The 23,706-nt window shown below is 35.6% G+C and overlaps 1 protein-coding gene across 1 annotated transcript in view; it reads left to right on the plus strand.

Annotated features, from left to right (window-relative positions):
- The window catches only part of SORBS2 (sorbin and SH3 domain containing 2), a 95,129-nt gene that overhangs the window by 65,733 nt on the left and 5,690 nt on the right, over nt 1–23,706 (plus strand). Inside the window, exons 13-19 of the mRNA XM_015831783.1 lie at nt 1,201–2,766; nt 5,401–5,489; nt 7,023–7,069; nt 9,410–9,524; nt 9,620–9,748; nt 12,011–12,205; nt 23,577–23,617. Coding sequence (XP_015687269.1) covers nt 1,201–2,766; nt 5,401–5,489; nt 7,023–7,069; nt 9,410–9,524; nt 9,620–9,748; nt 12,011–12,205; nt 23,577–23,617 — 2,182 coding nt within the window. The remainder of the gene's footprint in view (nt 1–1,200; nt 2,767–5,400; nt 5,490–7,022; nt 7,070–9,409; nt 9,525–9,619; nt 9,749–12,010; nt 12,206–23,576; nt 23,618–23,706) is intronic.

The following is a 23,706-nucleotide window of genomic DNA, read 5'->3' on the forward strand; positions in this document are numbered from 1 at the left end:
TGGGTTCTAGAAAATTATGGATAAAGTGACTTAGTTTTCCTTTTTCCCAAATTGATGACCTTCAGATCTGTTGAACTACAACTCCCATCATTCCCATTGTTACCAAAATTGTATTCCAGCATATTGCTTCTCATTTAACCGTTTTCCCTCTAAATACATTGATTAAAGTTTTTAGCTTAAAAACTTCCCCATTGTTCACTCTGTTAAATTACAAATATCACCAATACAAGAGAATAACCAGAGGAAGAATAGAGAAAAAAAAATTGGGGGGGGGGGACAGAGAGAGAGGTGGAGAAAAAAGGAAAACCTTGTTTTTAAATTGGAAAAACTGTAAAGGGGTCTAAGGTTACTATAGACTATCGATTTTCTAAATTGTTCCAAGTCTTTCCAAGTAGGCAATACAGCTATACCCAGGTTTCTATTGGGCTATTTTTTAATGTATAATTTGTATTTTACACAATCAAAAGATAAACAAGAAAATATATAAAAGGAAAGTAGAAAAAGAAAGAAGATAAAAGAAAAGGTACTGGAAATAATAAAAAGAAGAAAGAAAGGAAGGAAGGAAGGAAGGAAGGAAGGAAGGAAGGAAGGAAGGAAGGAAGGAAGGAAGGAAGGAGAAAATTTTAAATGTGGCTTCCGATCTTCTATACAGTAGTTACAAACAAACTTCTACTAATTCTTCCCCCATTAGAGTTACATTATATAGTTCCATTTTCCTCACATTTGACCCTTTTTAATCAGCCGATCCAGAAATTACTTTTTATTTTCATTTTATCCATTTTCAGCAATTATTGGGTTGTTTTTAAATTTTCATTTTATTGCCTGGATTAGATTTTTGAATAGGAGATACAGGGTTTTTTTTTATTTAACTTACAAAGATGGTAATGTATGTGCACAATTTTACAATACGACAGGGAAACTAGGTGAGAAAAGGTACCCAGTTTGCCATTTAAAAACTTTAAATATATATATAGAATCCTTCAATTATTAAATAACTTTCTATATTAATAGTGCAATTCAAAGTTAGCTTAATGGTTATTGTATGTTTTAGGTATGCATATTATGTTAGGAAAATCAAAGTGATTCCCCACACCTGGTTTCTTTCTGACATATAATAATTGTTATTTTCCTGTCTATATTTGAATCTGTTAATTTCTGGCAATGTCTCTTTTTCACCATGCTGCTCTGTGGATTATAAAGGTGGGGATATTAGCAAAGCATATTCATCCCTTTCCAGTTATTCAGTCCCCAACCAGAACACCTCAAATGATTTAGATTATAGTAAAAATTATGGGCAGAGACTAGCAGTTCCAGGTGATTCAAGAAGAGCCATCAGTTACAAGAATGGCTGGCAAATGGCCCGTCAGAATGCAGAAGTCTGGAGCAGCACTGAAGAGACTTCCTCTCCGAAACGCAAATCTCGCAGCTACAATGACCTACTAGCTGATGATCATTGTTGCTTCTCTGATACACAGAATAAATCTGAAAGTATGGTGTCTCTGTTGTGTGCAGACAATTCCAAAGGTGATTCTTCCCTAACCTGGGCTTCCCCGTATTCCTCTGAAACTCGTGGTTCCAATCGGTCAAGGGCACATCTTAGATCTGCCCATGATGCTCCTGGATTTCTAAAAATGTACAAAAGAATGCATCGCATCAACCGCAAAGACTTACTTAATTCCGAGGTTATCTGTTCTGTAAAATCCAGAGTACTGCAGTATGAAAAGGAACAGCATAAGAGCTTACTACATGGTTGGAAAGAATCCTCCACAGAGGAGGTACCAAGGGACATGGTGCCCAATAGAATATCTGAATTTGAAAAACTAATTCAGAAATCTAAATCAATGCCAAATTTAAGGGAAGAAGCATTATCAACTGTAAGCCTGCTGGAACCCCCTAAAAATGGCTTTTGTACAATGAGACGGTTTTCTATTGAATCCTTGCTGGATGAAGAAAATCAAAATAGGCACACTACTCAAATGCAAAGGAATTACAAGTCCAAAACTCTGGTGCCAATTCACATTGAAGTAACTAGCGAGGAACCACAAAGATTTCAGACGGACTATTCAGACAGTGACCAAGATGGAGTGGTCTCTGACATGAGTGACTTCATACAGATAGAAGGCTCATCTTTTTGCAGTGAAAGTGATTTTGATCACTTCTCCTTCACATCCTCAGAAAGCTTTTATGGATCAGGCCATCACCATCATCACAAGCATCTTATCAGCTCCTGCAAAGGAAGATGTCCAGCCTCATATACACGCTTCACCACCATGCTGAAGCATGCAAGGGCTAAACAGGAAACTACCCCAGAAGATCCTAAGCGACAAGATTCCGATGCTGGCCTCTCTAAAATAGCCTTCCTAGTCAGCCCAGTGCCTTTCCGGAGGAAAAAAAATACACTCCCCAAAAAGCAGGCTGAAAAGACTAAATGCAAATCATCTGTCTTTGACGCCCTGGACTCCGCTCTTAAAGATATCTGTGACCAAATCAAAGCAGAAAAAAGAAGGGGAAGCTTGCCTGACAATAGTATATTGCACAGACTTATTTCCGAATTGCTTCCAGACATTCCTGAAAGGAATTCTTCCCTTAAAGTTTTTAGAAAAAGTCCCACACGCCAGCCTTTGCATCCACTGCCTCACGATGGTGCTATTCACTGTCCGTTGTACCAGAATGAATGCAGAAGTTTGCCTCTCAGTGCCTCTTATCAAGAGATGGATGCTACCAACAGCAACAACCAGGAATATGATAATGCACTGTGTTTCCAAGGTGGATTACTTCCTTTTCTTTATGCTTGTGTTTGAGTCATTCACCCTTATCCTTTCTAGTTTGTTCCCATTACATTTGTGTTGTGCACCTTATACAGCTTAGAAATTGTCTGCTGTACAGTAAGTCATTGGACTTGGGGGGGAAAGGTGAGGACAATAACAGTGTACAAAGTTGTGTTTTTCAGACCAGCCAACAAAAGGAAAAAGTAGCCTTTTGTTGTTAGCATTTGAATAGTTACTGAAATAAGAGAGCAGTGATTCATAATGGAACTTACTATCACACAGTGAAAAAAGTCTCAGTTGGTGTAATTTTCATATCAATATTTTTTGGGAAAAAGTACAAAGATTTCCTAACAAAATATATGGTCACCTGATTATAAGAAAGTACAAGATGAAATAATAAGAAAAGAAGCACTTGTTCTAAAATTGTTTCCATCTAAGTTCACAAAATAGTTCAGCTATGTAGAAACATAATTATGGCTGTGTGAACTGAATGTTTGGCTCACTAATATCCATCTGTGCAATGATGGAAGGAACATTAAAATCTACTAATTTTAAAATGGCTACATTTAATATTGAGAAGGACAAGTCCTACATGATAAAACCAAGGAAAGAAGTATTACAGTTCCAATTTCATCTACTTAACTAAAGTTTATGTTTCAATAAAAATAATAATAACAAGCAAATGATCTCCATTAATAGTATAGAATATTTAAACATTCAACTCGGTCGTGGTCTCCTCTGCCTATAGCTTTATAGCTCAGCTATCAGCAGCAAGAGAAAGCCGTGGCTCCTCTGCTACCCCTCACATCTTCTCCAGTGATGCTGAGATTAGAAGTGTTCCTCTTCTAAATGAAATTTCCTGTGACACTAAATTTGGGGGTAAATCTGCTTATTTTAAACCAGTTATGAGCAACATAAAAACAATGGTTGCTGAACCATAGCTCTGAGCTGATTCCAATGGCAAGCAATATAGAGAATTATAGTTTAACAACATCAGTAAAGTCACATATTACCTCTCATTTAAAATAAATCAGGATCCAAGTATAGTTTATACTCTTAGCTGATTGGTAAACCAATACTGCTATACACTAGCTAGAGTTCACGTAGTTATCTACTACTTGATTAGCTTAAAATGAGTGTGCCAGTCTCCTTTGTCCAGAGGGAGGACAAAGAAAAGAGAAAATCTGAGTCCTAACCTCAGGGTGCTTTTGCACCTACCATTATTGTACACCATCCAGCATCACTTCTTGAGACATGGACAGCCCTATAAATTTGGTAAATAAACCAACAACTGGAATTGTTGTGCAAAAATGGGTCCAAGAAGTTTATGGTTCTTCTTGCTCCACGTAAATATAATAAATTAGTCATATTATTTAGATACCAAGGTTTCGATATATGCAGTTTCTACAATTTCTTACATGCAGTAGTAATTTCTGACATGAGAGGTATCGCTAACAGAAATTGCACTTGAAGCTATATTCTGGAAGTTAAAGTCCACACATCTTAAAGTTACCAAGTTTGAGAAATTCTGGCTTAGGGTACCATAAATATAAAGTTATTTGAAACTAATAAATAGAATAATTATTTCTCATCGAGGATTTCTATAAAAATGAAGTGTAGACCTTACAAAGCTGCTTAAAAAGTGTTAATGAACTACATTATTTTTTTCTTCGTGTTAATATACTTACACAGGTATTTTCAACTTGTCATATACTAATCTTAAATATGTTTACTCAGTAATCAATCTACTGAATTTAATAGGCCTTTTCTCTAATAAACTTTGGGATCATGCTGAAAGGGTGCAATCCTATTTCATGGACATTTCTATATAAACAATTGGGTTTTATGAGCTAGAAATATGGAATTCTAGATGTCACTTAATCTGGAAAGCAGATATTTGTTTCATCTGTGATTATTTTACAAAAAATAGCAGGAGCAGTGCTTCAGACTAACAGCATGGTATGCTAGAGGTTTTTGTCCTTCCCTCTTTTCAGGGAAAATAGTCTCCAAGGCCTTTTTTCCCAAAGTTTCCTTACAGCAAATGGCACCTTTGGCAAAAATGACAGCAAAGATAACAGAAAAATAACAGCACTGTACTCCTAATCTTGAGACCACCTTTTCATATCTACTTGTTCTAAAATAAGCCCAGAATACACAGTAATGTGGCAAATGCGTAATCTAATCTGGTCTAATATAAAACAGTCATACATTTCTTTTCTACTGGATCACCTCAGAATTTCATTATTCCATCATTGTGGCATGCTTTTGACGCATCCCCTTGCATGTGGGTACATGTTTATTAGTTTTATGAGTCAATGCTATGTGTTATCTTTTGCATCTTCAGTAACTTATTCTTCTGTTCCTCTAAAAGCAAGAGTTGTAATAATCAGAGAAGATGCTATATTGCTGGTCTTGGTTTTTCTTTTTAATGCTTCAGGCACAGTTCAAAATTGTATAAGTAGTATATGAAATAATTCCCATAGCTTCCTTTCTAGACTTCTGTTTATCAGGATTCTTTTATTTGTTGTTACATTAGTTTAATTAACATAAATTTAGATGTAGTTTCCTTTGAAATAAGCTTCTACAATTATTTTTCATGAATTTTCAACCAATGGCATTTTACTTTCAATAGACCAGGAATCTCCTGGAAACTATTCTTCTGCTTTCACTGATGTGAGTCGATGTATTCCAAAGGAAAGAAGGGGAACTCCAGACAAAGAGGTAATGCAGGAAAATGTACTTAAACAAACATGTTTGAAGCCAGAAGTATATTTCTAAAAACACCTGGAGACCTTTAAAAGCATTTATTGCACGGCTTCTTGGCAATGCTGTCTTTCATCACCAGGGGTTATAAAACAATGCAGTTGGAATAGAAAGAGAAGCAGAGCGTGGACTACAATTAGGGCATTTCTGCACAAGTACTTTGCACCAGTTCAGGACTGGTTCCAATCCTGATTGATCTCATCTATCTTGAGTCATTGAATCAATGAATTTCTAAATTTAAAGTTGCAGCAAAGCTGGTATTTTCCTTTTTTGTTCCTGGTGGTTCTGCAGCCTTTATGAGCTTTTCACTTCCTCATTGTTGGCAAGAATCTTTTCATCATTTAACAGAACTTCTCTAATGTGTTCCCTAGAGGTTTGGCATCTTGCTCTTGGAGGTTTCTTTGTCATATGTACTGATTAAAACTTGTCTTTCCCTTTTCCCTTCCTCCAGTCCAGCCAGTATAGTATCATGCAGTTGTTGGGACTGATGATCTAAATTGCCAAGCTGCTTGTATTTTCATCTCACGGGGCTTTAAGGAGGAACAAAGGAATGGTGGCAAGTTAGCCAGGAAGTCTTTGGTGGATTTCAGTCCCTTTGCTTTTTTTTTACAGTTGATTAGACTGGCTTATGATGAGTTGTATATGTCTTCTGCGTTTTGAAGTCAGGAAAAGTAAGGATAATTGCAGATTGCTTTCAAATTCCTTTGTGAGGGATTGGAGGGCAGAAAAAGTATGCAGTGGAACTGAAGATGAAAGAAGCAACAACTAAAATTGCAACATCTGTTTAACAAGCAATAAATGTCAGCATATTTGTGGGCCTGCCAAGAGGTACACAGTGCTCAGAAAAGAGATTAAATCGCAATGAAAGCAGTTGGCCTAAATAAATGTCTCCTTTCTCGGATGCTAATCCCATTTCCCTTTGTTGATGCTGCTCCCTGGGCCTTTACTATCTAGAAATAGGGAAAAGTTGGAGTCAGTGAATCTCAGGCCTTCTCTCTGAATTTCTGGTCCTTCTGCTGGGAAAGCAGAAATACTGAATACCTCCTTTTACAAAATAAACTCAATATTTTAACAATATTTGAAATTCAAATGTAGGCCTGTAAACCCCCATGCAAAGAATCATTAATATTTTTGTGCAATGTGTTTAATTTTATTATACTTATATTAAAACTTACTCCTGTGAAGGGTATCCTAAAACAGTTTCATTTTATATATTGTGTAACGTACCAATAAATTGGGACCAAATATTAATTAGTAAATATTGCTGCTAGCTGAGGTAGTACTTCCTCTTCCCTGCTACCATAAAAGCAGGTTATCTAAGATTACACAGAGGCATCATGAAGTAGAGCCACCCCGCAACAGGTACCTAAAATGCAATCACGGGCATCACATGAAGCATATGTAGCCCCCTAGTCCCAGTTTTTGGCTACACCAGAGGGACGTTATTTTAGATACATGTTATTTAGATTAATTTATTTGCCTCTATTTCAGAGACTGCCAGCTAGAGCAGTATATGACTTTAAGGCTCAAACTTCTAAGTAAGTATTAGTCCCTTTTTTAACCCAAAAAATCATAATGAATCTTAAAAAAAATGTTTATAGGTAGCAAAGAATATGTACAATAACATTATAATCAATACAAATGACTCTCTATTTCATACATACTTAAACTAATGTTTTACTATTTAAGCATTCTGTAACATTCAGATATTCAATAATTTAAGAAGTAGTGTCCACTGTATTTAACTAAAGCATAACATTTAGTTAAATGTACAGCAACATTTAATGCATAAGAGCATAGCGCATACTTAAAATAATGGTTTTTAAAATTGTAGTTCTTTTGTTTTATTTACCATAGAGGGAATAATAATTTATTTTGAGTGAAATAAAATTGTACGTGTTGTTAATGTATGATTTGAATATGCAATGTTGATTTACTTTCACTTTTGAACATTCTCACCAATATAGTTTTTATTATGCTATTTATGCCATTTTATCAGCATTAAAATAGACAAAATTGCTTTTAGATTGGATGTCTATAGTGTTATAAAAAAAAACACAATCTCTTTAAGCCTGCCAAAGTCCAGCCTTTCTTAAAGCTGGCAAAGTCAGGACAATTTAAATTTTAGAGTGGAATGGAAAAGTGGGATTTCATATGCCACTTGTGCTAATACATTCTGAACCACTAGCTTCCAAGTGGTTTTCAAGGATAGCCTCCTAATATTGCAAAAATCCTGATAAGAGTGGTTAAGGCATGAATGAGCATGTGCAATCAAGCAGAAATGGTTACAATTAGCAAGATGAATTTGTACAACAAGCCTCCTAAGTGGGCCAGTCCTAATTCCCTCCCCTATTCTACAGGTAGTCCTTGATTTACAATAGTTCATTTAGTGACTGTTGAAAGTTACAACAGCACTGGAAGAAGTGACTTATGACCATTTTTCACACTTATGACTGTTATAACAGCCCCATGGTCATATCATCAAAAATTCAGACACTTGGCAACTGACTCATATTTATGACCGCTGCAATGTCCTGGGGTCATGTGATCACCTTTTGTGACCTTCTGACAAGCAAAATCAATGGGAAAACAGAATTCGCTTAACAATCATGTTTCTAACTTAACAACTGTGACAAGAAGAGTTGTAAAATGGGGCAAAATTCACTTAATAACTGTCTCACTTAGCAACAGAAATTTTGGGATCAATTGTGGTCAAGGACTGCTTGTATTAATAGTTGGATTTTGATGAGTCTTCTGCCATTTGTTTTCCTTCTCCTTTACCTTTTTATGGTTCTTCCCAAAAAATATACAAAAAGTACCCAATCATCATAAAGAACTTTGCAAGATAATGAGGTTACATCTAAAAGTGTAACAATAAATGTGTGTATTGAAATGTACATTTGTGTTCTTTGTTAACATCGTTGAACATATTCGAGAAACACATAAATACTTTTTAATGTGTGGCAGAAGCAGTACAGGGTTGCCATTAACCAAAAGTTTCAATTCATACATAATTGAGGAAACAAGGAGTGTAACATAGAAAAATTGAAGAATAAATGGTTTTATTCAAGTGGACAATCATTTTAATTTCTTGCTAAAACACATCCTCAAATCAAATTATTATTGTCATAGTCCTGCATAAAATGTGTCCTTTCCATCCCACTCTGTGGTTTCATAGTGCTGAAATCTGAAATCTGTATCCCATCCTATTCACAGAATGTTTCAGTAGGTCACATTAGGTTGAGTTTTCCTTCTAAGAAATTAGCTCTTCTACTTCTTATGCCAATTTGTTTGCATCTCTGATTGTCTTGTAACAGTGGTAGCGGTGACAAAAAAGAATTAGGGAGCTGACACAGAGAGAACTAAAGGAAAAAGTCTTTGGTCCTAGATAGAAACACCTATGTTTATCTGTTCATTCTTAACCATTGTCAAGCATTATCTGAATTAACATGTGATCACAAGATAGAATGTAAAACCATGCTTAAGAAAAACAAAGATAGCTAGGTGTTATTTCTTCAGAGGACCAAAGCAGTTCAATATTTCATTTACTACACTACAAGTCTGTCCCTTGCAAATTACAGTATAAAGCAGTAAATGTCTTGTTTACAAAAAGATAAAGCTAGTTTCCTTGATAAAATAAACCAAAGTTTCTTTTGTATTTGAGATATTAATCAACATTAAATCAGTAAAGTATTCAAGAAAAAGATAGTAAGCTTTTGTGTTTATGGTTGACCTCACTACCAAATATAGTTTCCAACTGCTAGATAGACTTGGTTCTTTTTTTTTTTGTTATTTAAAATGATAAGCAATTAATATTCAATTCAAGATAGTTACCAGGATGTGAAATCTGTATCACTGTTTATAAATGTTTGTTACAGAGAGCTGCCTTTTAAGAAAGGAGACACTGTCTATATCCTCAGGAAAGTGGATCAAAACTGGTATGAGGGCGAACACTATGGAAGAGTTGGGATTTTTCCTATTTCTTATGTTGAGGTTTGTCTTTACACCAGCAATCTGATGCATTGAGTTTTACAAATAGATACACAGATTGGAAAGGTTGATTAAAATAACCACCATTCTCTCTTCAGAAACTTATTCCCCCAGAAAAAGCACAGCCAGCAAGACCACCACCTCCAGCACATGTGGCCGAGATTGGAGAAGCTATTGCAAAATATAATTTCAATGCAGATACAAATGTGGAACTTTCATTGAGAAAGGTATTTGCTAAAATTGGGTGTTACACCAAGTTTGACAAAGATTCTTTGTTAAGGGGCTTATTCACTCAAGTATATATTACCCAGGGCTATATTGTGACCATAAGTTAGGTTGCTACATCTTTCTGCTGCCCATTTTTTTCTGTTTGCTAATCTTTTTTCCTATATTTGTACTAACCTTCTTTCCCTCTCTCTCTTCCAACTCCTTGCTCTCCCTTCAGCAATGCAAATAAAAAATGCTGTACAATATAGATAGTCCTTGTTTACCGACCACAATTGAGATGTTGAGATGGCAACTTGGATGTTACGCAAAGTAATTGCTAAGTGAAACAGTGTCTACGCTTATGATCTTTAAGTTTCTTTTGCTTTACAGACCTATGAAGATCGTAAATGCAAGGATTGGTTACAAAATTATTTTTTTCATTACCATCATGACTTTGAACAGTCATTGTTTGAAGCATTTGCTAAACAAAGACTACCTATAAACTATTTGAAGATGTTTGGGACTGAATCAGAATCTCATTTCAGTGCAAATACCAGATGCTAGTGTGTAAATCTGACTCAAAACTGTATCTGGAAAAAAGAATTAAAGCTTATTTCTTTCTATACACAGTATATGCAATATCAAATTTTGCTGTATCCTATAGTCCACTTTGAGAAGGCCATTTTCTGATCCAGGTTTTTTTAAGGGGCTTCTTACAGACAGGTGGTTCTTTGCTTGACAACCATTTGTTTAGCCCCTGTTCAAAGTGATTACAGTGCTGAAAAAAGTTATTTATAATCAATCTTCACACCTATGATCATTACAGCATCCCTGCAGCCACAGGATTGCCATTTGGCTTCTGACAAGCAAAGTCAATGGGAAAGCTGGCAGGAGATGACAAGTTGCAGTCACATGATGTATTGCTTAATTACCTTGGGTGATTCACTTAACGATTGGAACTGCCATTGCTAAATGAGTTGGCTATGTGATGTTTCACTTACTTACTGCTTCATTTAGCAAAGGAGTTGCTGGATCCAATTAGGGTCATTAAGCAAGCAGTATCTGTATTTTATTTTAAAAATTCACAAAACAAATGGCCAGTTCTTATTTTTTAAAATGAGATCAAGAAAGTTCTTCCTATTTTCCTTTTAAAAACAGTTCTTTTTAAAGGGCCCCCTACATTGACAGCAGAATTGGGTCTTTATAAAGACATTTTTCCCCTCTAGAGCTAACAGAAATCTCTTTATTTTTAATATTCTGTGTGCCTTCCCTAATGGGTCTTCAAAAAAGGCTTCTCTCTCATAACCATGTTATCATGTAAAAATCTCTCTTGTAGAGGTCTGTGCTAAGGGATGTTTCAAAGATCAATAAAGAGATTTCTTGGACAATGTGCTACAAAGGGAAAAAAACTCTTGGTAAATCAGCACAAACATTTTGAAAAGCAAATGCAAACTTTGGACCCTCCCTTTCCTGTATATTTTTGCTAGGTAGGACTAGCCTTAGACAATTCTTGTAGCTTTCTATGTTTGTCTCACTACAGTTTCACTAGAAGAGGAATTTCCATTCTTAACTGGCAGATTAGGATCATGGCATGTACTAAGAGTTACACAAAATTCGTCTTTCCATTGAAAACTCAGTTAGACACCCACTGATTCTATGAACGGTGCCTCAATTTACTTTAAAGCCTGAACCTGTATGGGAAGCATTTTGACCTTGGGACTTCTTGACTTTTCTTAACTATTCACTTTCATTAATATTCCACCATAGTTAAGGAATTTGTATTCCATTGCTATATATCAGTGATGGCAAACCTTTTAGAGACCGAGTGCCCCAAAACTGGTCCCGCCCCCATTCTACCCCCTGCTCTGCCCCCACCCCATCCCCCACCTGCCCATAGGGCCACTCACCACCTCCAGGGCCCACCGCAGATCGCCCAGGCAGCCCAGCAGCGCCATGGCGGCCACACCCTCTGCCCGCCCCCGCAGCATCAACTGTGCGTGATGGGGCATGAGAGCAGAGTCTTGTCTACGCTGCCTGGCTGCCATGTCCTTGGCTGCACTGCTTCGCGTGGGCCATGCTCGAGGGCGACTCTCCTCCAGGGGGGCTGCTGGTGAGGGGGTCACGGGGGAGGTGAGACTGGGGCAACGGCACGTGTGCCCACAGAGAGGGCTCCGAGTGCCACCTCTGGCACACGTGCCATAGGTTCGCCACCACTGCTATATATTGTATACATTCATGATGGGACAACAATTTTTCATCTGTAATTGAGTGTTGCCTTTCAGGGAGACAAAGTTATTCTTCTTAGACGGGTTGATCAAAACTGGTATGAAGGCAAGCTACCGGGAACAAATAAGCAAGGAATCTTCCCAGTGTCCTATGTAGAAGTCAAAAAGAGCATGGCCAGAGGAGAAAATGAATATCCTGTTCCTCCCATTCCCCAGAGTTACTCAAGTGACAGAATCCACCACTCAGCTAAGGTAAGAAATGATTTGTTCTCTGTACCACCTTTAGAGTTTAGTCCTATACGCAAATCTTGGTCATAAATATTAGTACTTATTTGTTTCAAATATAAAGTTTGTCATAAGAATAAATTATACCATTCTTATTTTGTAGTGAAGATTGCACCATTTTTCCTCTCTTATGTTACCTTGATTTTTATGGTGTTCTTGTATTTTTGCACTTTATATTAAAAATAATGTATTTGCACAGTTTAAGCCTCATGAAAAGCATATGGAAGCCCAGTTTGATACTGTTTCATGCAGACTTACTTGATTCAATGATCTTCTATGGATCACTTTCCCTACACATCAAGATCCTGAGAAATGCCATCCAACTACGAAAGATAATATTTTTTCCATTCCCTGCCCATATGTAAACTCTAATTGAAAAAGTTTCTGATAATCCACTCTCTGGCTGCATCCCAATATGCTCTTTACAAATTACCAGAAGGGAAAGCTAAAGATTAGACAATATTTATCAAACGCTTCTGGATCCAGGGGGGATCTATTAAGGAGAAAGGTAGACAATCTCCCAGAACCAAGTCATCATACACTCACCCAGACCTATATTGAGCCAGGAAGGGCATAGACTAAACCTCAAGTGTCTGAGGTCATACCAAAGAACATTTTTTCCACTTCCTGGAAAGAAAGGCGGGAAGCCAAGAGGAAATCCACATAAGGGAACTAAATAGTGCTCCAGGTACTATATCAGGCTGTTCACCAGAGTCAAATCCATGGTGAATCTGAGTGTTGGGAATAAGGTATGTAAAATGGCTACAGTGCCCAGACAGGATATTTTCCTGTTTATTTTCCTCTAAAAGAGGATTTACCAGCTTAAATAAGGCCACCAGCCAACAACCTGCAGCAAGTAGCATCCCATTATAAATTACTGCATAAATATGTTTTGCTTGCAAGATTTCACGTACATAGGCACCTATATCTTTTATCATTATTCAACTTGGATAAAAAGAGAATAGTTTTCAATGACAAAGAAAGGAAATAAAAATAATGAATATGAATTATAATTGTTTTAGGGTTCTCCAAAGAAAAAACATTAAGATAATATTGGATCTTCAGAAGATGTTTTCATGCTTGGGTTGTGAAAGGAGTGGAGACTTGAGAAATTCCTGGTCCAACTGTGTAATTTTCCAGCATTAGGTCTCATTTCCATAACATTTCTCAGTAAAAAGTGTAACTCAAACTAGAATTGGCGTTTTAACAGTTACTAATGCAAGTTACTTTCATTCTTGCACTAACGTGGTTATTAAAATGATGCAAATACAACATATACTTTTGCTCGTCGATTTTTCTAGTATTGGGGATCAACAGCAACCCATCATATTTTAATCAGCACTTTACCAAGGAAGTTGGTGTATATCTGCCTACTGATACCCAATAACGAATGTTGTACCGTTGGGTTTCAAATCTTCGTGGAAACATAATGTAGCTCTTCCGTTTTCCCTGTCCCCGAGCTCCACTTCTTGCTAAATAAGCATTATGCATAATGCCAGAGATGGACACAACATACAAAACAGATAATAACTTTATAGTAAAATATTTAAATGTGGCAAAACTGTATTCACAGCATATGTAATTTAATATTTTTATATCTACAAGTGGTTATGGGTGAAGATTTCTATTTAAAATTGTTCTTGCTAGTTAAAATATAGCTATTCTTTCTATTTAAAATAACTATTTAAAATGAAATACAAAAGAGGATAATTTTTATATTTTTCAAAGTTTGCTCAGCATTTTGTGGGTGTTCACATGAAATGGAACCATGTCTGTCATTGTCCATTTTAAATCTATGTGACTTAAAAGTTGATGCTAATTATCACCACGTCCATAAGACTATTTTTAAAGTTTATAAAAGTATTTCTTCTTCTGTTTGTGTTTCTCAGTGATAGCTGAGATCCATTCTATATTATTTACATTATGTTTTAAGGACTAAGAATCGTAACTTTGGATTTCCTGTGCAAATTAATTCATTCAAAGTTTCCATTTCTCCCTGGGTATCTAAATTCTACATATAATACAAATGTTAATATCAGACAAATTTCAAACTTTATTTTCAAATGAGGATTTAACTTGGAAAATTAATAACAAAAACTACATTTTCAGTATTTACTGAAGCAGTGGATATCTACTGATGCAATATACGTATGAATCCCAGCTCTTCCATGCTTACAAAAGGACCTTTATTTTACCAGAAGAAATCTTCAATCAATATTTCAGCTTAACCATATTATTTAGCCAATAATGATATTTTTCAATACATTTTGAGTTGAAAATAATTTTCTATTATATGCACTAACTAGCATTTGGATCCTGTGTACCTTTAAGAGAAATGTAATGATGTTGTGAAGTGCTATTATTTTTAAATTTAAAAAAATAGATTGTGTAACTGCAGGGAATATAAATACAATGTACAGTTTTATTGAATCTGTTATTGCAGGGTTCTTGTATCGGTGAAAAACTTAAAAACTTGCACCACCTGAGATTAATTTTGATTAATCTCAAACTATCTCAGCCTGAACTGCATTTTTCTGTGTTATGCAGAACCACTCTCCTCTCAAAAGAATAAGGCTGCAGAAAGGAAAGTTCTGGTAATCACATCTGGGCCATTAGTCACTGGCTGGCATGAGAGCAACATGGTGAATCAAATCTGTCTTGATGTCTGACATTTAGTCTTGGGCAAGAATCTGACAGAGTTTCACTTTCCAGATATGCTGTCTGATTGATATGCTAATGAATTCAGAAGTGTATGCTCAGTGAAGTAATATCCTATAAAAAGGAGTTAACAGGATGTTATTTTTTAAAAAAAAAACCTTCTTCTTGAGCCCAGTCCCTCACCTTGTTTTAATTCCTGTGCTTTCCCTTTATTTCTCAAGTGGGATTCCAAAACACCACCCCCTCCTCCCAGATACAGATTCTTCTCTTATCCAGATTCCAATAAAAGACATCTTCAGGCAATCACTGATGAATGGTTGTCACTGACTCTTGGCTTTCCATCTTCAAGCACACCTTCCCCTCCTCCTCCTCCTCCTCCTCCTTTTCCTAAAAGCTTTCTTTCTGGTTTAGAGGAATTTGGCTCTCTGCCTTTAACAGGTCCAGAGAGGACAGGCCGCCTCTCAGATAATGTCACTCCTCAAATAAAGCATGGCCATTCTGTTCCAGTTCCCTCATCAAAGGTCTCCCATTCGTTCCCCGACTCTTCACCCAAGCCATTTTCTTCATCTACACGTATATCACCTCCTCCAGCAACTCATTTTCATGACCAAGCACATAAGCTTGAGTGGAACCATTTCAAAGGGATGAAAGAAAACCCCACTGTCAAGGAAAAGAAAAGCCCCTCAAACCCTGTTCCAGAAATGCAAAAGATAGCAGGCCATACCCTTGCCCTCGCCAAAGAAGACCTGTTATCCAAAACACTGAAGGAAGTTGGCAAACAGGAGGAACTCTGTGAGGAGCTGCTGTCAATAATTCAAGGGGAGCAATCAAAAAGTAAAGATTTAAGTTTCTACAGACATGCCCCTGAGGTGCCTGAAGAATTGGCAAGACTTCATATAGAGGAAGAGCCAGACCTTGACCATTTAGAGTCACCAGTGGCAAATAAGAGAGAGTCTATGATAACTTTTGAAGGCAACAGTTCAGCAGATACTAAAAAAGAGGTATTTAAACATTGTACAATTTCTGTACTTACATCATTAGTCCATTTTTTTCAATGTATGTGTTTTTGCATGAGGCTTTCTACTACACATTGCAATCCTCAAGAACAATTTAAGCACACTAATACACAACATTCCTTCTTCAATTCTTTTTGGAGATGAGCTGAAAACTACCCTAATGGCTTCTTAACTTTTTGAAAACAGCTACTGTACCTACTATTAACTCTGGCTTTTACCCAGCAGTGCAGAATCCTTGACTCTTTCCAAGGATGACAAGCAGTACCTAGGTAAATGGATTTTTGCATCAAAACAGAAGATGCATTTAATGTCTTATTATGGTGGCATGTATTAAATTTCATTTCAAATAAAGAGCCCTATTTGAATAGGAATCATGGCATACCAAAAAAGTATGTTCGCCACCTTGAATTATTTATAAGAATAATAAAGATGGGATATATATAAATAAATACAGAAAAAATGCTGCACTAAGATCCAATTACTTGTTGCATAAATTATGTAACATATTAGTTCCTTTTATTATTATTATTATTCTAAAATAAGCCCTCTGCCCAGCCAAAAACAGTTCAGTAACTCCATTAAATGCCTTCATTAGGTTGCTGAGTAATGTATCATTCATATCATTCATATTCCAGACCTATTAAGGATAATTAAGGAAAATCCCCCAACTGGCTGTCTAGTTCCCAAGCCATTTTCATAATCCTGGTGTTTCCAGGCAAATTTAATCAGGACATAGCAAAATGTTTGCCAACAAACTCATTAAAAAGGCGAGAACATTTTAAATAATAAGAAATAGGAATTATCCATGATTTAATTAAGACCAAGATTTCCCTGGACACATCTTTTTTCCTAGCTATGCTCTATCCAGCTGGGAAGAAAATTGATCCTTAAATGTTGGAGATGAAACAGTCATATCTTTTGTTGCTCAGCAATATCAAGCAGCCTCTTGAACGGTCAGGAGAAAATGAGGATGATGCTCTCCAGATTTAGTCTCTGGGAAAGTATGTCACTCAGCTTGCCTCCTGATTGGAGCATAATAGAGAGGGTGTGGCTCAAAGGCATATAAACGTCACGTTGCGGGCAGTAAATCTAAGGATTTATGTAGATGGGGTGATGTTTTTCTTCTTTAAATAGTGTTTTGATTTCATACAGTAGATATTGTGACTTGTGATTTTATACCACAAATACTGCTATAATTTGCAGTGTTTAAATGAGGCTTTCTACAGAGGCCTGCAGTAGCTCCTGTTTCATTTAGGAAGTTATAAATTCTGCAGATCTTTTTATCAGCCTATCTTTATGACTGAATATACTCCAGACCCTTGCTTGGAAAACAGAAACAAGAATAACACAGCTGTTCTTGATTCAAATTATACTGATCTTTCAAACTGTTTTTTCATAAGCCACGATCATGCTTTTGTGGGCATGATGTGGTTGTATTGCAAGCCTGGATATCCTTTTTCAACGTCATTGCAAATATAGACCTCCACTTACAGGATACAGGTTGGGATGTTTTATACAGTAAATGTACTTTAACCTTTTCTTAAACTTTATATATGATCTAAGAAAGATTATATTTAAATACATTCACAGAGCAGTCTACTCGTACTGGTCTATGACTGCAAAAAACTGAACTGAATAACCTCACTGCAGGTTGTATTTAGGTATGAATTATTTCCAAAAAAGTAACTTGCAGCACTGTATTCTCAAGAAAAGGGAGTGGGACCTGCTGTTCAAGAAAGTTTAGCCTGAGGAGCCTATCTTTGTTTCAGTAATAATCTGATTCATACATTCATATACAAGTAAATCTTCTCAACATAGCATATAGGCTAGGTAGGGCCATCTTTCCTTTCACTGATGGGGGTGTATATTCTTCTTTGTTGTTTTTTTTAATCTCTCCCTTTGTAATTGCTGTTCCACAGAATTACAGTTGTCTCTCTTTAAATGTTTAAGCCAGCATCACTTTCCCATGAGATGAAAGCACCTTCTACCTCTCCTTCCTGCCTTGCTTCTAGTTCTCCATTTCATTCAGCCAAAGCATCTTTTCCTGAATCTATTTCTGCATTTTCCAAGGCCACTGCTACCCATTCACCCCCTCTCCTTTCCAAACTCTCATACAGACAAGAGAAAAAATCATCCAAGTTAAAGGTAATAGTGCCTGCAAACTATGGAAATAGTGCACGTCTTCTCAACTGCTTGACAAATGGAAAGCTTGGAGGTTAACCTATTATTAAAATTTGGATTTGCAACTAATATTTAACACTGCAAGCATGCTATCAAGTTAAATGTTTTTAGATAACTGTTTTAAATATATTAAAATTACCTTGCAGCAATCCAAGACACACACACATACATACATAATACATACATACATACACACACACATATGCACATTTGCTGATGCTTTATTTAAACAAAATTTGTATATCAGTGATTACACAACCTGTTTAAATACCATGCGCTAAATAAAAAATATAAAAAAACTAAAAAATTATCATCAACTTTCCTGGCCAAGACTTCTACCTAATAAGTCCCATTAATACCAGTGCTTCCAGTAATGCCAGTATAGACTCTGAAGGTACTGAAATTCTGAAGGTATTATTAAGCACATATTCTAAAATCCATTTCTTTAATACTGTAGCAAGTGCATTTCTTACAATTGTTGGGATTTATCCCTCTCATTGGTCTTGCCGTCAGAAATCAACAATAAGTTAATTCAGTATGCTAGCCTAGAAGCCACATCACAATATGCAATTCTTCCCACTGTCAGGAGCATTTATCTCTTGAGATAAAAGGGAAAGCATTCTAGAAAGCCCTCTAGGCACAAGCACACAAGCAAGTGGAAGAGACAATAAACTTTGTTCTGGTTCATTCATCTTAGGAAAGAACATCACATGGTCTCTTCTTGAATTAATGTTACTGTATTTCAGAGAGAGAGAGAGAGAGAGAGAGAGAGAGAGAGAGAGAGAGAGATGGTAAAGAGATAGATAGATAGATAGATAGATAGATAGATAGATAGATAGATAGATAGATAGATAGATAGATAGATAGATAGATAGATAGATAGATAGATAGATAACAGCGATAGTAGATTAATGTATAGATGAAATGGTCAAAAAAGTTGAGAAGTAGAAGGTGAGAATAATAATCCTCCATTTAAAACTGCCTATTATAAAGTTAGACCCCAACTGTTAATGCAGCAAAAATCTTATTGTCAGCATTTAATAATAATACATGCATGAACTGTTGCAGTACAATTAAGAAATTTCCAAACATATGCTTTTTTAATTCAAAGACAACTCATATTTTGATTTTTCTTTCAGTCGTCACAAAAATATGAAATCTGTAACACTTTGGCTTTAACATTTCATAAGCTTGAAGGATGTATATGAATATATGTAAAGCACATACTTAGATTTTTACTGATATCTTTCTTGTACATTATTTTTTTTTCTGGCTGTGAAGTGTTAACAGTAGATTGTCCTCCAGTGTTATCTGCGCAACTGATCAAATCTGCTACCCCTGGAAGATTTGTATAAGCTTTATGAATTTGGGATACTAAGGATTCTCTTTTTAAAAGAAGATATAAGCAGTCATTTTCAGGCATAGTGGGTTAACAGATCTGCATGCCCTTTGTGTGCTTTGGAAATGAAAAAAATGATTTCCCAGCTTGCAGGAATGAAACTGCAGGAGATTGCCCATCTAGATGTTTAGATGAATTGATTAGTGTTTATGGTTTTTCTAGGCTGATTTAAAAAGAGAAATCTCTGTCATCGGCAAACCTCCTCGTAGCCCTGCTTTGATTAGGAGATCTTGTGGCTCACCTGTCAGAGGGCACAGCTATTCACATAGGGTATGATACTACGTGGCCTGTTAGGTATTATCAGGTTTCCCCCTAGCATAAAGTCTTTAGAACTGGTTATGGGATCTTGAATTCACACGTTCAAATAATTCTAATGGTTTTTCTTTCTGTTGTTCTGCTGTAGAAAATGTTTTGAGTGGTAACAGTGTGAAATACATGGTACCCTGTGCTTGATCTCCAAGTTCACTGATAAAATGTAAAGTAAAACTATTACATGTGTCCATTAAATCATCCTTTTAAAAAGCACATTTTTAGCCACTCAAATTTGTATTTAACTTCCCCCCTTGTAAATAACTCCTCTTGTTTCAAAGTGTTTTACTTATGAGACTTAACAGTGGCTACATAATGAAGCCTCTTTGTACCTTTCATGGGTTCCATAAAGTTTAAGTTATTGTTCTTTGTTTTGAATTGCATGATCCTGTTTTCAAAATATTTTGCTGCTATAGCAATATATATTGTGTTGATTTGTTAACACGCTTTCTCATAGCATTGCTTTTTCTAGAGTTGTCATTTGCATTAGCTTTTCCATGCATATATGCTTAAAAACATATATCTTTCTCAAATTGCAGTTTTGGCTTAGCAACGTGATAATCAGTTTCCTCTAGTGAAAGATAAAAGTGTGATTTACACATTTTGTGTTAAAGCCAAATCTTAAATCTATCCAACTGTTTTCCCTAGTAAGATTTGTTTGTCTGAATTTCATGGAAAGGTTTAGGAAGAAGAAAACAATGTTATTTAGATAAAACAACCTAACACTTTCAGTTATGTTGGTGTCAACTCTGGTAATGAACAACTTGAATAGGTCATTGTCTATGAAGATTTTCAATCATCCAGGTCATGGTTGTCCCAAAGGTGCTTTTCAAAAGGCAACTGGACTTTCTTGGTTTTTTTCCTTGAAGATGTTTCACTTCTCATTCAAGATGCTTCTTCAGAAGAAGTTTCTTGGATGAGAAGAAACTTTGGGATTTCAATGGATCATAATGGCTCAAATTTATAAATGAATTCCAGATTGAGGCTGATTGAAGTGAATGGATTTTAAAAAATTGCTGAGTTTTGTAACAATATCCAACTAAATGGATATACAACTACGTACACATCTGTAAAGCTAATATTAAGTAAGATTTCCTCACCAACTTTATCTAGTGTGAAGTCTTAAATCTTTTAAATTATACTCATAGCTATTGATCATTGTTGATTACTCATTGCTCTCTGCTTTTGACTACTGCATTGCATTTTTGACAGAACAATTCTTGAACGTTGATTAAATTCTGTAACTGATGCAGACTAATGTCTATCCATTATATACCTGTGTTCCAATGGTTGCGCAACCATCTTTGTAGCTCTCTGGGAAACAAATAATCAGAATAAACATGAAAAACATTCTGAAGAGCTCAGATCAGATATAATAAAATATCATTTATTCTCCTAGGCATATCCTCATAGAACTAGGCACCACACGATTCAACTGAGGACAGTCAGTAGCACTGATGAAGAAGTGTCAGGACCTTTCTTATTAAAACATTTTAAGGGCTTTAAATAATACTTAGTAGTCACAGAAGCATTCTCATGTAGCCTATAATGATTAAACATAATTCGTCTGAGCATCTTCTAAAATAAATATATATGTTAACATGTAACTATATGGCTTAGATATCCATGAAACATAAATAAATCTAATCTGTTTTAACTTACAAGAGTTTACTTTTAGTTCTGTCATGCATGCAGTCACAAGAAAAGGCACAGCTGCTTTAAGATGTTGCATGTAGGGCTATATTCACACTCCTGTGCATTCCAAAGCTCATTTTGGAATGCAAATCTATAGTGCTACATAGTCAAAAGAGTCAACATTTTAGGCACAATGTAGGCACAAGACAGTTCCATGCATGTACTAAAATTTTTTAAAAATGTAATGTATTTTTTTTTATAAACAGCCTCTGGTCATTAACTTATTTTGAAACTTGTTTGACTCTCTCACTTGTTTGCATTATTATTTGCATATGGAGAATGTTTTAATGTATGTGTTAAACTCTTAGGCTCTAGCATGCACCTAGTGGCAAATGCATAAGACTTAGATTCAGGAATCCTTAAAGGGATCCTTCCAAAATCAATGGAGTTTGAGTGATTTCTGATGTCTGCAAGGTCCTATTCGAAGTCTGAATCTCGTGCAATAACATTGTATGCATTTCCCATTCAGGAAATGTTGAAGCGACATTTAAGCTGCTTTCTAATTTCTGCAGACAGTTGCTAATAGAAAAATATTCTAGAATAACTGCTGCATTCTGTTTCTCTCTAGCAACATATTTTCTAATCATATTTAAAAAAATAAAGTTAAAGAATGTCTCTCATACATTTTCAATGTAATACATTATAGTTTATATAATGTAACAAATCAAAACCATTGTCTTTTATATAACAAGTTTCAGTTAATGTATGAACATATTATTGTGTGGAAATCAGAGATTACAGTGTTCTCTGATATATATTTGGGTAGAATCTAATTTTTCTGTAAGCATTCCTTTTTTTTTAAATGAAAGCAATAAGGTTGAAAGTGTACTGTAGCTAAAGTGTGTCCTAAAGCAGTAAGCAGATGTTTGAAGTAATTTTAGAAATTGCACAATCCATGTCTGCATAGTTTACTAGATACAGAAAATAGTAATTCACAACTTGACTCAATAATTTATTAAGATGTATTCATCTTTTAAATAGCTACCAAGAGTATATGGTTTAGTTTGGTATTTGTCAACCTTGAGAGCTTGAAGATAGGTGGACCAGCTCCCATGCTGGCTGGTGAACTCTGAGAGTTGAAATCCACATATCTTCAAGTTTGAGAAACACTGATTTAGTTCATAATTCTGATTGTGCCAAAATATTTTTGGAAATAATTTGTAGGATTGACACTTAATTCATAATAAAATTTCAGAAAGGATTTATAAATATATCTCAAGGGCTATTCTCTTAAATAATAGATCGGGCAAGAGAATCAAACGGTTCTCTTAAAATATAAATTCATATTTGTATTTGTCAAATTCCTACCTTTATCTTAAATTTTATTTATAACCTCAATTGAACTTTTGAGAGATCAAGTCCATTTTCTATAACTTTTCAAGAAATGTGTTGTCCTGGATTAATGACTAAATGGGTGGAACCTACTCACACATATTTTTGATAAACAGCTGGTGATCTTTTGCTCTCTTCTCCTTTTAAGGAGTCCTTAAGCAAATACATAAACCTCTCAAGGCCAGGAAGCATAGCAAAATCTCTCTGAGAGGGCACTTCTTTAAGAATGTTATCCTCCTGACCAGTCATCAGGAATGGCTGCTCCTTGTTGATGAAAAGCATTTGAATTGTAGTGAGGCTGTTTTTTCCTGCTATTTGCTTATTGAATGGTGTGGTAAATTCTGTGACACTAATGGTGTTTGAAAACACTGAAGCTAAAACTTATCTGCTTTCTTTGGCATAGCAAGATTTAGGCTGAGAAGGATAAAGAGGCTTGCACAATGGAAAAGTCTTTGAATAAATTGTTTCTTCTTTATCCCCATCTTTTTACCAGATTTTTTTCTTAATGAGACCTAATAAAATATGGGTCTATACAAAAATACACCTGTACAATGCATGTCCACCCATAGGTGTGTATGTATAGTTCCAAATTGTATCTTACCTACTGCTGAGAAAACCTGTTTTTAATGCAGCCCCTAAATCAGGGAATGTATTGAAGCACTTAGTGAGTTGACTATTATGGAAGACTGTGCTAAATTAATTGATTATAGTGTATACTCTTACTACATTTCAACTCATTTCATTTCAGCCACAGCGCCCTGTGTTTGCTCATGACAGTGGGGGGGAACCGTAAGTATTTTCATCTACTCAAGTTATTCTTTAAATAACAGTGTTAAATTTCTAACTGGGCAAAGGGGAGAAATAGTCATCCTAGAAAT

This window comes from Protobothrops mucrosquamatus, unplaced genomic scaffold (assembly GCF_001527695.2).
Source record: "Protobothrops mucrosquamatus isolate PMUCROS unplaced genomic scaffold, P.Mucros_1.0 scaffold_280, whole genome shotgun sequence".
NCBI lineage: Eukaryota > Metazoa > Chordata > Lepidosauria > Squamata > Viperidae > Protobothrops > Protobothrops mucrosquamatus.